Source organism: Salminus brasiliensis, chromosome 6 (genome assembly GCF_030463535.1).
Source record: "Salminus brasiliensis chromosome 6, fSalBra1.hap2, whole genome shotgun sequence".
Classification (NCBI taxonomy): domain Eukaryota; kingdom Metazoa; phylum Chordata; class Actinopteri; order Characiformes; family Bryconidae; genus Salminus; species Salminus brasiliensis.
In genome coordinates, this window is record NC_132883.1 from 41,402,138 (window position 1) to 41,414,847 (window position 12,710).

Below are 12,710 nucleotides of genomic sequence, written 5' to 3' on the forward strand. Positions count from 1 at the left end.
AGGCTTCAAACATCAGGACTCACTTCTGGTGGGGGAAGAATTACAAAGGTATGAACACTTTGGTCATAAATGTATCCTCAGCTTTATTTGTCTATTTGGCTTGATAGATTATGCTGACAAGTTACAAATGGCATATTGGCCAAGGACACCAGTTTCTACTTGTTAAACCAGTGTTTAAACCAGTGGTTCTCAACCCTGAGGGTATTTCACAAAGCATTTGTGGTCCTGGAGTATTGCACAAAACATGATATGTCCAAGTTCTTAGCCAGATAAGCTGAGCTCAAAATTCACAACTGTCCAAATGGAACACTCAGGCTTGACAACTTGGGCTTAAGTTATCTGGCTAAAATTAGAGATCCCACTGAGTAGAGTTTACCCAGATAACTAGAGCCCAAAGTTAAAGACTGTACAGCAGGACCATAACATACCTCCTCTCCTTTCCAATTGGACATGCCTGACTTTAGGCTCAAGTTATCTGGCTAAACAAAGATTCTGCTTTGTGTAGTTCCCCCCTTTAGCTCTCTGCTAAATACCATAGAGTGGTAGTTAGCCAGATAACTTAAGCCTAAAGTTAAAAACTGTCCAGCAGGAATATTCTGAACCTTGGCTATTTTTTTATTGGACAGGCTCAAGTTATCTGGCTAATCTGAGAAATCCTGCTTTGTGTAGCATCCCCCTTGTAGGCAGGTGTCCAACACAGTGTGCTTACAGTTAGTTCCTTGCTAATTACACAGGAGTGTTTCAGAAAAGTAGGGTTTAACCAGATATCTTGAGCCTGAAGTTCAGTACTGTCCAATTATGAAGCTCAACTACTTGCTTCCTACTCAACAGGCTTGAATTTAGGCTCAGGTTATCTGGCTAAATTGTGTTTTACTAAGTTAGCCAGATAACTTTAAGCCCAAAGTTAAAAACTGTTCAGCAGGAATGCTCTTGGGTCTTTACTTAGTGGCTAGGCTCAAGTTATCTGGCTAAACTCAGAAATCCTTTGTGTAGTACCCTCCCAGAGGCCCAGTGTCCACACTAGTTTGCACACAATTAGCTCTTTGCTAATTACCCTGGAGTGTTCCCCAAAGTAAGCCAGATAACTTAAGCCTGAATTTAAAGACTGTATGTACTGTACCTCAGCTCTTTTCTTACTGGATAGGCTTGAATTTAGGCTAAACAGAAAAATCCTGCTTTGTGAAGCACCCCTCGCCCCCAGGTTCAGATGGTGTGATGAATATTAGAAATCACCAAATAGTGCTGGACTCCAGTTCTCCAAAGCTAGAACAGATGACCCCTTGGAAATATCCAGGTCCGGCACTGAGGCCCACTGGTTTAAACGGGTTGTTTTTTCATCCGGGTATATAAAACTGAACTTCTAATATAAGGTATGTGCATATATTAATACAAGTACAATATGTAAATGTACAAAAGGCAAAATCAAAACAATCAAAGACAGGCTAGGAATGAGGACACTTGAATGCATCTAAAACTCTGTGCTTCTGCCAAACCCACTGAATGCTTGATCTAGCCATGCTCCGCCCACAAATGCTTTGTTTTGTAGCAACCATCAAAACACAGTCAAAAATGCCACTGAACATAATAAGAAATTACTTGTATATTGTATAATTGTTTGTATATGATGTCAGCAAACAAATTAACATGTCTGCCTATTCAGCCTACAGCAGTTTAGCCCCGCCTACACTTGTGAGGAGGGTTTCAGCTTGGACTGCTTTTCTAATGAGGCACAATACAGAGCAGCCAATCACAATAGAGGTCATTTACAAGGTATATTAGCCTTAATGGCACAGTACAGAAAACTGGATAGATTGGAAAATGGTCAAGAAAAAAAGGAATTCCGGTGTTTGGAACATAAAACCACCTGGGGTGGGTGAGAACCCACACCCAGAGAGGCGGCAGCCAGCTTGGCAACTTGGTCGAGGTTTGATGCTTTGCTTAAGGGCAACATAGCTGTGAAAGGTAAATGAGGAGAAAGCAACTATTCCTTCACCCTCCACCCCCTAATCCTGCCTGTCCAGGGGATTGAACCAGCAACCTACCAGCACCAAGCCCACTTCTCTGATCGTTAGGCCACAGCTGCCCCAGTGGACCTCTTGAGCCAAAAAGCTAAGGTAGAATGTAGGATATGGTTCTTTTTTAACAAGGCTATGCTACCAAGCTATGGACTTTGCTTTTCAAGAATTTCAGTGGGGAAACAACAGCAAATTTAGCACCATGCCAACACTGGTTCTTCCAACTTCCCGACAAAATGGTTGCTACAAAAAAAACCCCAAATTAATAGTAATTTATGGGCGAAGCACAGATATATAGAGCCAATTGTTTAGACTTCCAAGATGGTTCTCAAGGTATAGCAGATGCCTGACGCTGACTAAAACAATGTTTAAAGCAATGAGAGCATGTAAGTAATAAGCGAACAGGCTCAGGGTGCACAAAAGTGGTGTGCACTGTAACACACTGTGGCTGTGGCTACTGTTCTGTTAGTCGACACCATCTACACCACACATGTCGAGCCACTCTTGAGCACGTTCAAGCATGATCTTGGATAAAGTCATTAACAAAAACAACAAATCATGTCAAGATTAAGACGGTATAGATCCTTGTTTGGAGATCATAGATGATCGCTCATTCATATACATATATATATTTATATTGATGACATGCAAATACAGATGGGTTTGACACTTTTATCAGTGGTGCAATTTATACAGTAGGGAATGCATGATCAGTATATAGAAGAAGAAGAAGTAAATAAACAGTGGGTCTGACGGCCTTCTAGAAAGCATGATGTAGAATGAAAGGCACAATGATTGGCAGATGGAAAAAAAAGAAAAACCCTGCACAAAGGACGTGGGCGCAGTGACAGTCTCGGACTTGTACGGTAGTGATACTGGGAGTCGTAGTTTTAAAAGTAAATGTTATGCTGAAGGAAATCAGGTGCTCTCTCCCATTTCCTCAGACAGTTTTCTTATGCCACATGTTCCTTGGTGGGTGGAAAGAGAGGGGAGACGCTATCACGTGGCATTTCATACCCTGGAGGTCTTGAAGGAGAGGAAGAACATGGCTGGCTGGTTGGTTGGCTGGCTGGCTGGCGGACGGGCAGGAGAGGGGGATGTGGGGGGTTGGTTGGCGTCTTTTTGTAAGGATTCGGACTCTGCTGGATCACTGCCATCTCTCGTTCCCTCCTCTCTACCCCTCGCTGTTTAGCTTGGTCTCCTTCAGCAGTTGCAGCCGTCGCTGGAGGAGGCGGGTCTATCATCTCTTAGCTTGATCTGGTCCGGGAAGTCGTACGGCTCCACTTCAGACTCCTGAAAGTGAGGATAAAAGGTTTTGCACTTTTTGGATATGATGCGAATCTGGCAGTTGTTCTTTACATTGGTACATTGTTGAATTTCATGATGAACGGACCAATAGAAATGCTCCAAAATGAATAAATTACACTGACTTTGATTGAAAGTTTAGAAGGTTGTTTCCTTCTCTTTTAAAAGTTTTAAAAACAATGAACAATCAGGTGTCCCAATACTTTTATCCACATCCAGTGTTCGTTTGCATCACAAGCTATATGGATAAAAGTATTGGGACACCTGATTGTTCATTGTTTTTTCCAAAATCATTATTTTGGAATATAATTATTAAAACATGATGGATGGATGGATGCTTTATACCCCTCTAGCCCACCCCTGGCATTAGGCAGCATGGGGCCAATAGGTTCATTCTCATCTTCAGAGAGTCCTATTCTATTGGCAGTACTTCTCTACAGGGACTATGAAAGCTGCATGTGTGCATTTGCACATCTATGTCAGCAAAGGGTGTGACTTAAGGGGGTAGCCGAATGCATTCATCAGTATCACTTGGGTCTATAAGATGACCGGTCCTCACTGAGAGTACGTGGTACTGCAGGGGCCTGTACCTGTTTGAGTGCATTGCGAGCAATGGTCTGGAAAGCCTGGTCCACGTTGATAGCTTCTTTGGCACTGGTCTCAAAATAGGGGATGTTGTTCTTGCTTTGACACCAAGCCTGAGCCCGCTTTGTTGTAACCTGCCAAAACACAAAACAACGGTAAAGGAATTTACCCGAGTGATTTAGAAACGAGCAGCCTGTAAAGGTGGAGCCACCAGACCTGTCTGTTCTCCAAGTCGATCTTGTTTCCGAGCACCACGAAGGGGAAGTTCTCAGGGTCGCGAGGGCTGGCCTGGATCAGAAACTCGTCCCTCCAGCTGTCCAGGGTCTTGAATGTGTTCGGGGCCGTGACGTCGTAAACCAGCACGCAGCAATCCGCTCCCCTGTAAAACGCCACTCCCAGAGACTGGAAACGCTCCTGCCCTGCTGTGTCCCAAATCTGTCAGCAATGCATTAAACATTAGTTTAGATTTTTAATATTTTTTTATTACGATATAAACACACACACACAAAAGTATGACTGGAGGTACAATTTACACAGCAGACTATAAAAAACCCTGACTTCTGAATATTATTATTCTGAATATTATAATAATCATAAAACCGGTGCAGCCGATTTGTCACCCTCAACCAATTCACACCCTTATGTTGCCATCTAGCCAACATCAGGCTAGAGCAGTTGCCATCGGGCCAACATCAGGCTAGAGCAGTTGCCATCGAGCCAACATCTAGCTAGAGCAGTTGCCATCGAGCCAACATCAGGCTAGAGCAGTTGCCATCTAGCTAGAGCAGTTGCCATCGAGCCAACATCTAGCTAGAGCAGTTGCCATCGAGCCAACATCAGGCTTGAGCATATTATTATTCTGAATATTATAATAATCATAAAACCGGTGCAGCCGATTTGTCACCCTCAACCAATTCACACCCTTATGTTGCCATCTAGCCAACATCAGGCTAGAGCAGTTGCCATCGGGCCAACATCAGGCTAGAGCAGTTGCCATCGGGCCAACATCAGGCTAGAGCAGTTGCCATCTAGCTAGAGCAGTTGCCATCGAGCCAACATCAGGCTTGAGCAGTTGCCATCGAGCCAACATCAGGCTAGAGCAGTTGCCATCTAGCTAGAGCAGTTGCCATCGAGCCAACATCAGGCTAGAGCAGTTGCCATCGAGCCAACATCTAGCTAGAGCAGTTGCCAGCGAGCCAACATCTAGCTAGAGCAGTTGCCATCCAGCTAGAGCAGTTGCCATCGAGCCAACATCAGCCTAGAGCAGTTGTCGTCTGGCTAACATCAAGCTAGAGGGGTTAGCCACCTTGCTAACATCAGCGTAGAGCAAATAACCACACCATTTCTGCCTTTCCAGCCACATTCTCAACAGCTCAGCCTCGACAGCGCACTCACGCTAAAGCACTTGTTCAAACACAGGTTCGTCTGAAATGAGAGATCCACAACACCAACCACGCTCTTCCCTCCTGAAACCGTTCCCTTCCCAGTGGCATAACTGGTGACTCACGTGGTTTGCAGGCAAGCCAACGTCAGCGTTCCACAGCACGAGCATGACACATGAGCTAAACGTTTCATAACCCTGGCGCCCTCAGGGAAACCACCAGGAAGCTATTTGGCATGACTCGGAATGACAGATCACAAGAGCATCCATGACATTACAGCAAACCGGCCAGGCTGGGTCGGCCACGGCGCCGACAAACGCTTGGCTCGGCCGACTGAGGGCTAATGGGCTGGATGCGGGAGGTCACATTAGAGCAATCAGTCAGCGCTGATTAGAGAGAGTAAGGTCCGCTCACACACAGTGCCTTCCATTTCGGACTTGATTGCATCTCCAGTCATCTCTCGCTGTGTACGAGATAACACGCTGTAAACCAATCAGGATAGCCAACTTTCAGTACCAACGTTCTTCATACACAAGCACTCTCAGCGCGGGCCGCCTCACGTCATTGCATGGAGTATTTGCAAAACAAACATGACTAGGGGTCATCACATCACCCTTGCAACAAAGTGCCAGCCCAGGCCTCGAACACCAGACTGATTTGGGCTCAGACAGTATTCACAGACGCTTTACAGAAGGTACGGCTTGTGAGAAATGGACTTGTACGGATACTCTAACTGCCTGCAATGTCGCTGACAGCTTTTCCTTGGAAAGGGGACCTTGCGGATGTCGAAAACCGAGCCCGCTACTAGGAGGACGCAGTACTTGTCAAATTAAGTCCCCAAAAGTGCTTCTTTTATTGGCCATGCAGGCAAAACACATTATCACAGCAACGAGGAAGTATTTACTTTTTATCTGTGATAAATATTGTAATATTAAAAAAAGGACGGGGGTCCAACATGGCATGTTATTAATAATACACTCTGTGCATCCATGACTGGAGCCAAATAAATGGACAATGGCACAAAAAAAAGTTTAGCATGTCCTGTTTGATATAACTGGATATTGCATGACACTGGACACACACACACACACACACACACACACACACACACACACACACACACTAGTGATCAAACACACACAGTGACAGTGAGCACACGTGCCCGGAGCAGTGGGCAGGTATGGCTGTGGCGCCCTGGGAGCAGAGAGGGTGAAGGGCCTTACTCAAGGGCTCAACAACAGCAGCTTGCCGAGCCCGGTTATCGAACCCACGACCCTGTCATCAATAGCATGGAGCTCTAACCGCCAAGCAGCCATCCCTACACCTATATCAATTATTGTGTATTGAATATTGTGTTTCACCAATAGCCCAGTTACAGCACCGGCCTATTGACTATTGACCACAGGGTTGTGGGTTCAATACCCGAGTATGGCAAGCAGCAACTTCGTACACAATCAAAGCTCATTTGTTATTGGGGTGGGGGGTGGTCACTATTTTATGTTTTCCTTTCCCCAATAAGAAACACTGTGTTTAAGGTCATTCTAAAACACAACAAACAGCTTTAACTAATCAATAACAAGCCATGGCGAGCAAATACCTGCTTTATCTAATCAGTCCCCATTAAAGTAAATCAGGTGAGCTGCTGGGGGAGCTCACAGAGAGGTCAGCAACCCAAACCTACGCTCCTCTAACCAACATGGTCCGTCATTTTACTGACCAACAGCACATTCTGACCACTGCCTTTGTTTACTTGTATGTAGTTTAATGGTATACAGCGTATGTTCAGGCAGAAACACACCTAAGCATGACTGTCTGAGTTCAGTCAGGTAACCCAAACAACAACAACAACAACAACTCCACTGCAGCGATATTTTTATCATATTGTGAGAAAGTTTGTTGTTGTTTATTATACAAAATATGTTTCAAGAATTATTATAAACATAATAACATAGCTGTGGGTTCAATACCTGAGTATGGCAAGCTGTAACTGTTGGGCTCTTAACCAAGGCCCTTAACCCTTGGAAATGGGATAGCTGCCCACCGCTCCAGGCATGTGTGTTCACTATATCACTACTCTGTGTCTGTGTGTGTGTGTGTGTGTGTGTGTGTGTGTGTGTGTGTCTTGACTGCAGCGTTATAAACATCATGCACTGTGAAAATTAAATATGGATTCTTTCACTTTAGCTAGCCATTAGCACAAAGACGAGACGCACCTGCATGGTGACAAGCCTGTCGTCAACCAACACCTCTTTGGTCAGGAAGTCGGCGCCGATTGTGGCCTTATACTGGTTGCTGAACTTGTTATTAACATACTGGTTCATCAAAGAGGTCTTCCCAACCCTGTAAAGAGAAAAAGAGCCACCATTACCACAGAGGAGCATCAGCATACAGCTCTACACGACCTGCCATCTGGACATCTTCCTAAATCATATCAAACTACCTGTTTTTTGGACAAAGGCAAGCTAATTATAAAATAAATAGACAACATTGTGCTCTTATTATACAGCGTAAACATTAGAACTAGCCTATAACAGCTAGTAAGTATAGATCACTGCTGAATAAACTGATGACTGAGCAATTAGCTTAGCAGGAGCACTGCTAAAACGTCAATACCAGCACGGAGGGGGCAGGGGGTATTGAAAGTAGCCTGATCTGGGGCACAGCTGTGTCTTTGTATTATCAGAGGATTTTAGATGTTAGAACATGGGTCAGTCATCTCCACTTAACTCCACTCCAGGCAAACCACTCTTAAAAGAGAAGGTGCTACAAAGGGTTCCTTGGGCGATGCCATATAGAAGAACCGTTAATGTAAAAGAATAAATAAAGATAAAGGTTCTTCACCAATTTAAAGGTTCTTCACGCTCACTAACAGCACCATGGATGCAACTGTGGATGGATGTGACTCGGCAGTTAGAGCACCGGACTACAGACAACAGGGTTGTGGGTTCAATACCTGAGTATGGCAAGCTGCAACTGTTGGGCTCTTAACCATTAACCCTTAACTCTTGGAAATGGGATAGCTGCCCACCGCTCCAGGCATGTGTGTTCACCGCACCAATGAGTTAAAAGCAGAGGTCAAATTCCAATGGTTGAGCGTGGTTGTCTTTGTCTCTACCTTTGCCAGTCACTCAGGCCTTTAGAGGGGATTGTGCAATAGCTTTCCTACCTAGTGGCATCGGCTAGACTGAGAAGACGATAATTCCCACCACACCTAAAGTTCGGGCGAGGCTGGCAGTAGAACAAGACATGGGAAACAAGGGGAACTCCTGCAGGCCTAGTCACTCCATCCCCCAACAAAAGTCCCCTACAGCTATCGTTCCTATCGTACAGGATAAAAATCTGTTTTTAAAGAGCAAAGCAAAAACGAAAGTAAGCCGTCCTGCTCCAGGCCTCTCTCTTCAAAATCAGGCCTCTCTACTACCTCTGGCTCAAGCCACAAAGCCTGTTTCCTCCTGAAAGTGGAAGTGGTGGGTCAGAAAGAGAAGAAGAAGAAGAAGAAGAAGAAGAAGAAGAAAAGACGTGGCAGGACTAAATGACCCTTACCCAGAGTCCCCGAGGATGATCACTTTAAGCAGCACCTTTTTGCGAGAGGCCATGACGTCCAGAGCAGATCTGAGGAGGAGAAGGAGGAGACACGGATAAGTGCAAGACAGCATTGACCAGGTAGGAGCTTAACGACGTCCTTTGCTTTGCGTCCTCATGTTATTGCACAAGGTTTTTAATGGATTTTTTTGGGGGTTTTTTTAACGCTTTCCCCCCAAAAAATAGTATATTTACAACAGCAATGATTAATGTAACTAAATTGCTTACACCACACAACTTCTACAATATATTTATCCCACAAATTAGACTTATAGAGACCTAAGAACATACTGGATGGGTTATGGGACATCTGGCTAACTGAACAGAAGAGGTGGGTTAACAGCAAGCTGGATCCCATTAAAAACAAAACCCAAAACACTGTTAAAGGAGTTTGGATCCATCTAAGTGAGCCCTAGTTTGGCAAATCCCCATAAAAATGAGATTCAACAATTTGGCACTGAACCCCAAATGTTAAACCACATTCCCAAGTCAGGTGACGTCACCACATTGAGAAAGGGGGGAGAAAAAAAAAACAAAAAAAAAACCCCAAAGTGATCAGCGTTTAAAACCCCCCTTAGATGTGGCTTCAAGTGGGAATCCCACCCCACAAAGCCCCTCTCTGGTGTTACAGGTAAAGGCCTTTCTGTTTGGATAAGTTGTGCTCGTCCCGGTCGCCAAGGACGGAGGAGGCAGAGATATTTAGCGAACAACGTCCCAAACACTGAACGAGGGCTGAACGTCGATGTCCCAACACCCGAGCAGAAGACCAGATCCGATGCACCAGCCGCCTGACAGCTTTTCCCCCCTCTGAGAAAAACAAACCCCGGGTGAAATAGATCTGTACCTTCCGCCTCTTCACTTCCACAAGAGCTCCGACAGCGCCGGGGACTGGCTTCACTGGCGGGACTGGCTTCACTGGGGCCTTGCTACCAGTGACAAATACCTCCGATCGCGCACAACAAATTCCTACCCAGCCTTATCGGTTTACAGAAAGGTTCATCTGCCGTGGTGGACCGTCTCCCTCTCCTAGCTGAACATGGCTGCATTGGTCACAAGGCCCTGACGCACCACTGAGCTGGAGCACCGCCTGCAACTGGAGCCCTCCCTCTTTTACCGCTCCAATATGGCGGCCGCTCCTCGCACTCCCACGCCACTTCCATTTATACGGTTCTGCTTTACTGCCGTCCGGAAAGGGATGCTTCACCAAATACACACTTCAGACATGCTTCAGTTCTGTCTTTAGGAATGTGGTTTGATAGGCCTACACTCAGCTCACATGTAGAGATAGAGCCTTTATTGACCCTGAAGGGAATTCAGCAGCCAGGAGCGTGTAACACAATACAGCACAGTAATACAATACAACAATAAGGGTAGTACAGTATATAAATCAGGTAGTCTAGAGGAAACCTGGGCATGGTAAAAAAAAAAAAACATCCACCTCCCTTAAAGCAGAGAGACGGACACAAGCTAGAGTTACGGCTTTCTTTATTAATACAAAAAAATCCAACTTTAAAAAGCAAAATAATAATAATAATAATAACAATGAAGTGCAAAGGAAAAACAATACAAAATAGAAAAAAATTAGATGAATACACATAAATAAAGCACTAAAAAAACTAAATGACCCAATAAATAAATAATTCTGATAGGATTGTTAATACTACTACTACTACTACTACTACTAATAATAATAATAAAAATAATAATAACAATTATAAATGCTAAATAATAATAACAATAAAGTGCAAATGAAAAACAATACAAAATAGAAAAAAATAAGATGAATACACATAAATAAAGCACTAAAAAAACTAAATGACCCAATAAATAAATAATTCTGATAGGATTGTTAATACTACTACTACTACTACTACTACTACTAATAATAATAATAATAACAATTATAAATACTAAATAAAAATAATAATAACAATAAAGTGCAAAGGAAAAACAATAAAAAAACAAACAAAAAAAACCCCAATAAAATACAATAACTCAATCTGCAAATCTAAAAGATACAAAAATAGAAAAAATAAGACGAATACACATAAATAAAGCAATTTTAAAACAAAACTGAATAACCCAACAAACAAATATTTCTGATAGGATCGTTACTACTATCACTACTACTACTACTACTAATAATAATAATAACAACAACAATAATAAGTACTAAATAATATTCAATAAATTTGTAACTGAGTGTTACTTGCTATCCCTTGAATTTCCCCACTGTGGGACTAATAAAGGATTATCTTATCTTATCTTATCTAAATAAGCATACTCTTAATTAAATCAACTATATGTAATTTCCAACCCCTTACACGTTACTGGCTGAACCTGATTTAATCATTCCAGTGAAGCAGAAGAGGGAAAAAAATGTATTTTTGTTTTTCTTGTTTTTATTTTGGAAACAGAATGGTTATTTTCTCTCACTTCTGGCTGATCACCTGGATTTTTGGTTCACATCACAGCTTTTATTAAACCGTTATTACAAAGCAAGTGTAATAGCCATCTTCAGGACAGGCCGACGTCATTATTATTATGACCTAAGCCAAATTGTGAGATTAAATTATATAATTTTTTTATACATTATACATTATTTTGATGTGAATAATATTTTTAATATTAGTAGGAGAGCCATTTATGCTGGCTTTGTTGCCTCAACATGACACACTACTGGGTCAGAGCATATGGTTGACGACAGGGCCATGGGAGCCCAAGGCTCATTCATGCGATCCACAGAGGCGCCACCTCACAAGATACCACAGGATGCCTTCAGAGGTCCTTTGGAGCCCAGGCCTTGGCATGCCAGAGCTGTTTGGGCATGACACAATATTTGGCAGGTGGTTGTAATGTTATGGTTGATCAGTGGGTAATATATTTGAACCGTTTCGGACATGCGACTTCATTAATGTCATGGCGGATTTACTTGCCGGAAGATTGATTAGAGAAATAGGTATTGGATGGGAAGTGTAAACACTGGCCTTCGTCCTTCCTCAGAGCTTTTGAAAGGACTAAGCTGACACACACTCATACACACATACACTCATACACACATACACTCATACACACATACACTCATACACATCAAATCGCAGTGATTTGTGTTCTGTAGCTGTATTGATCGTAACGTTACACATGCAGCAATAAATAAACTAGAATGGGAACTTTCATCACTTGTCCCATTACTCATCTGGAACGAAAGAGGCCTACAGAATAAGCAGCCTTGAGCTCTGCCCTTGTGGTCCTGACCCCACCCAGCCTTTAAGCACTTTCATGCTACAACCACACCCTTGTTCAGTTACATGAGGCCCTCTTCCCTCCACCCACAGCTTCTAATGCTTGAGTCTAAGGTCTTCCTTCCTTGTACATCTGGATAGACCTATACAAGCAATATGAGCTATAGGACACATTCTCAGAAATGCAATGAAATGTATAAGGCCTGAGAAAGAGGAACTAGCACATAGCAATGCTCATTCCTAAGCGTGGTGTTGGTGAGGTCCTGTCTGAGGGCGGGGAGGGGCGTGGCTTAGCGCATTCACTGCTGTTTACAGACCTTATTTAAAGGGCTAGATCACCAAAAATGAAATATACAGTTTTCATCTGATACCAAACACTGTCGAACAGCCAGGACGTGTTTTGGTGCGTGAATTTTAGCTAACTTTTATATAAAATAAAAGTAAACATAATTTAAATAATAAACATAATTTAAATAATCCAGTAAATAATAAAACAGAGGAGAAAAAAATATGATTTTCTGTTACTGTTTCTAACAACTCGAAAAAAATAAAAATATCTCAAAAAATAATATTTTTTCTAACAAGCTCGGGAAAATATT

The 12,710-nt window shown here is 43.0% G+C and overlaps 1 protein-coding gene across 1 annotated transcript; it reads right to left on the minus strand.

The window, feature by feature from the left end:
- Positions 1-58: 58 nt before the first annotated feature.
- On the minus strand, positions 59-9,939 carry rab7b (RAB7b, member RAS oncogene family). Its single transcript, XM_072682435.1, has 6 exons — positions 9,714-9,939; positions 8,831-8,899; positions 7,501-7,627; positions 4,122-4,340; positions 3,911-4,039; positions 59-3,308 (listed from the first exon to the last, which is right to left on the minus strand). The coding sequence occupies exons 2-6, from the start codon at positions 8,881-8,883 to the stop codon at positions 3,219-3,221; spliced, it is 618 nt and encodes a 205-aa protein (XP_072538536.1). The 5' UTR covers positions 8,884-8,899; positions 9,714-9,939; the 3' UTR covers positions 59-3,218.
- Positions 9,940-12,710: the final 2,771 nt, after the last annotated feature.

What these genes read in the sequence shown, in the direction of transcription:
- rab7b (XM_072682435.1), bottom strand. Translation starts at nt 8,883, where the DNA reads ATGGCCTCTCGCAAAAAGGTGCTGCTTAAAGTGATCATCCTCGGGGAC. An exon ending in ATCATCCTCGGGGACTCTGG is followed by an intron (nt 7,628 to 8,830) that starts GTAAGGGTCATT and finishes TTCTCTTTACAG; the next exon opens with GGTTGGGAAGACCTCTTTGA. An exon ending in CTCGCAATGCACTCAAACAG is followed by an intron (nt 3,309 to 3,910) that starts GTACAGGCCCCT and finishes CCTCACTTTCAG; the next exon opens with GAGTCTGAAGTGGAGCCGTA.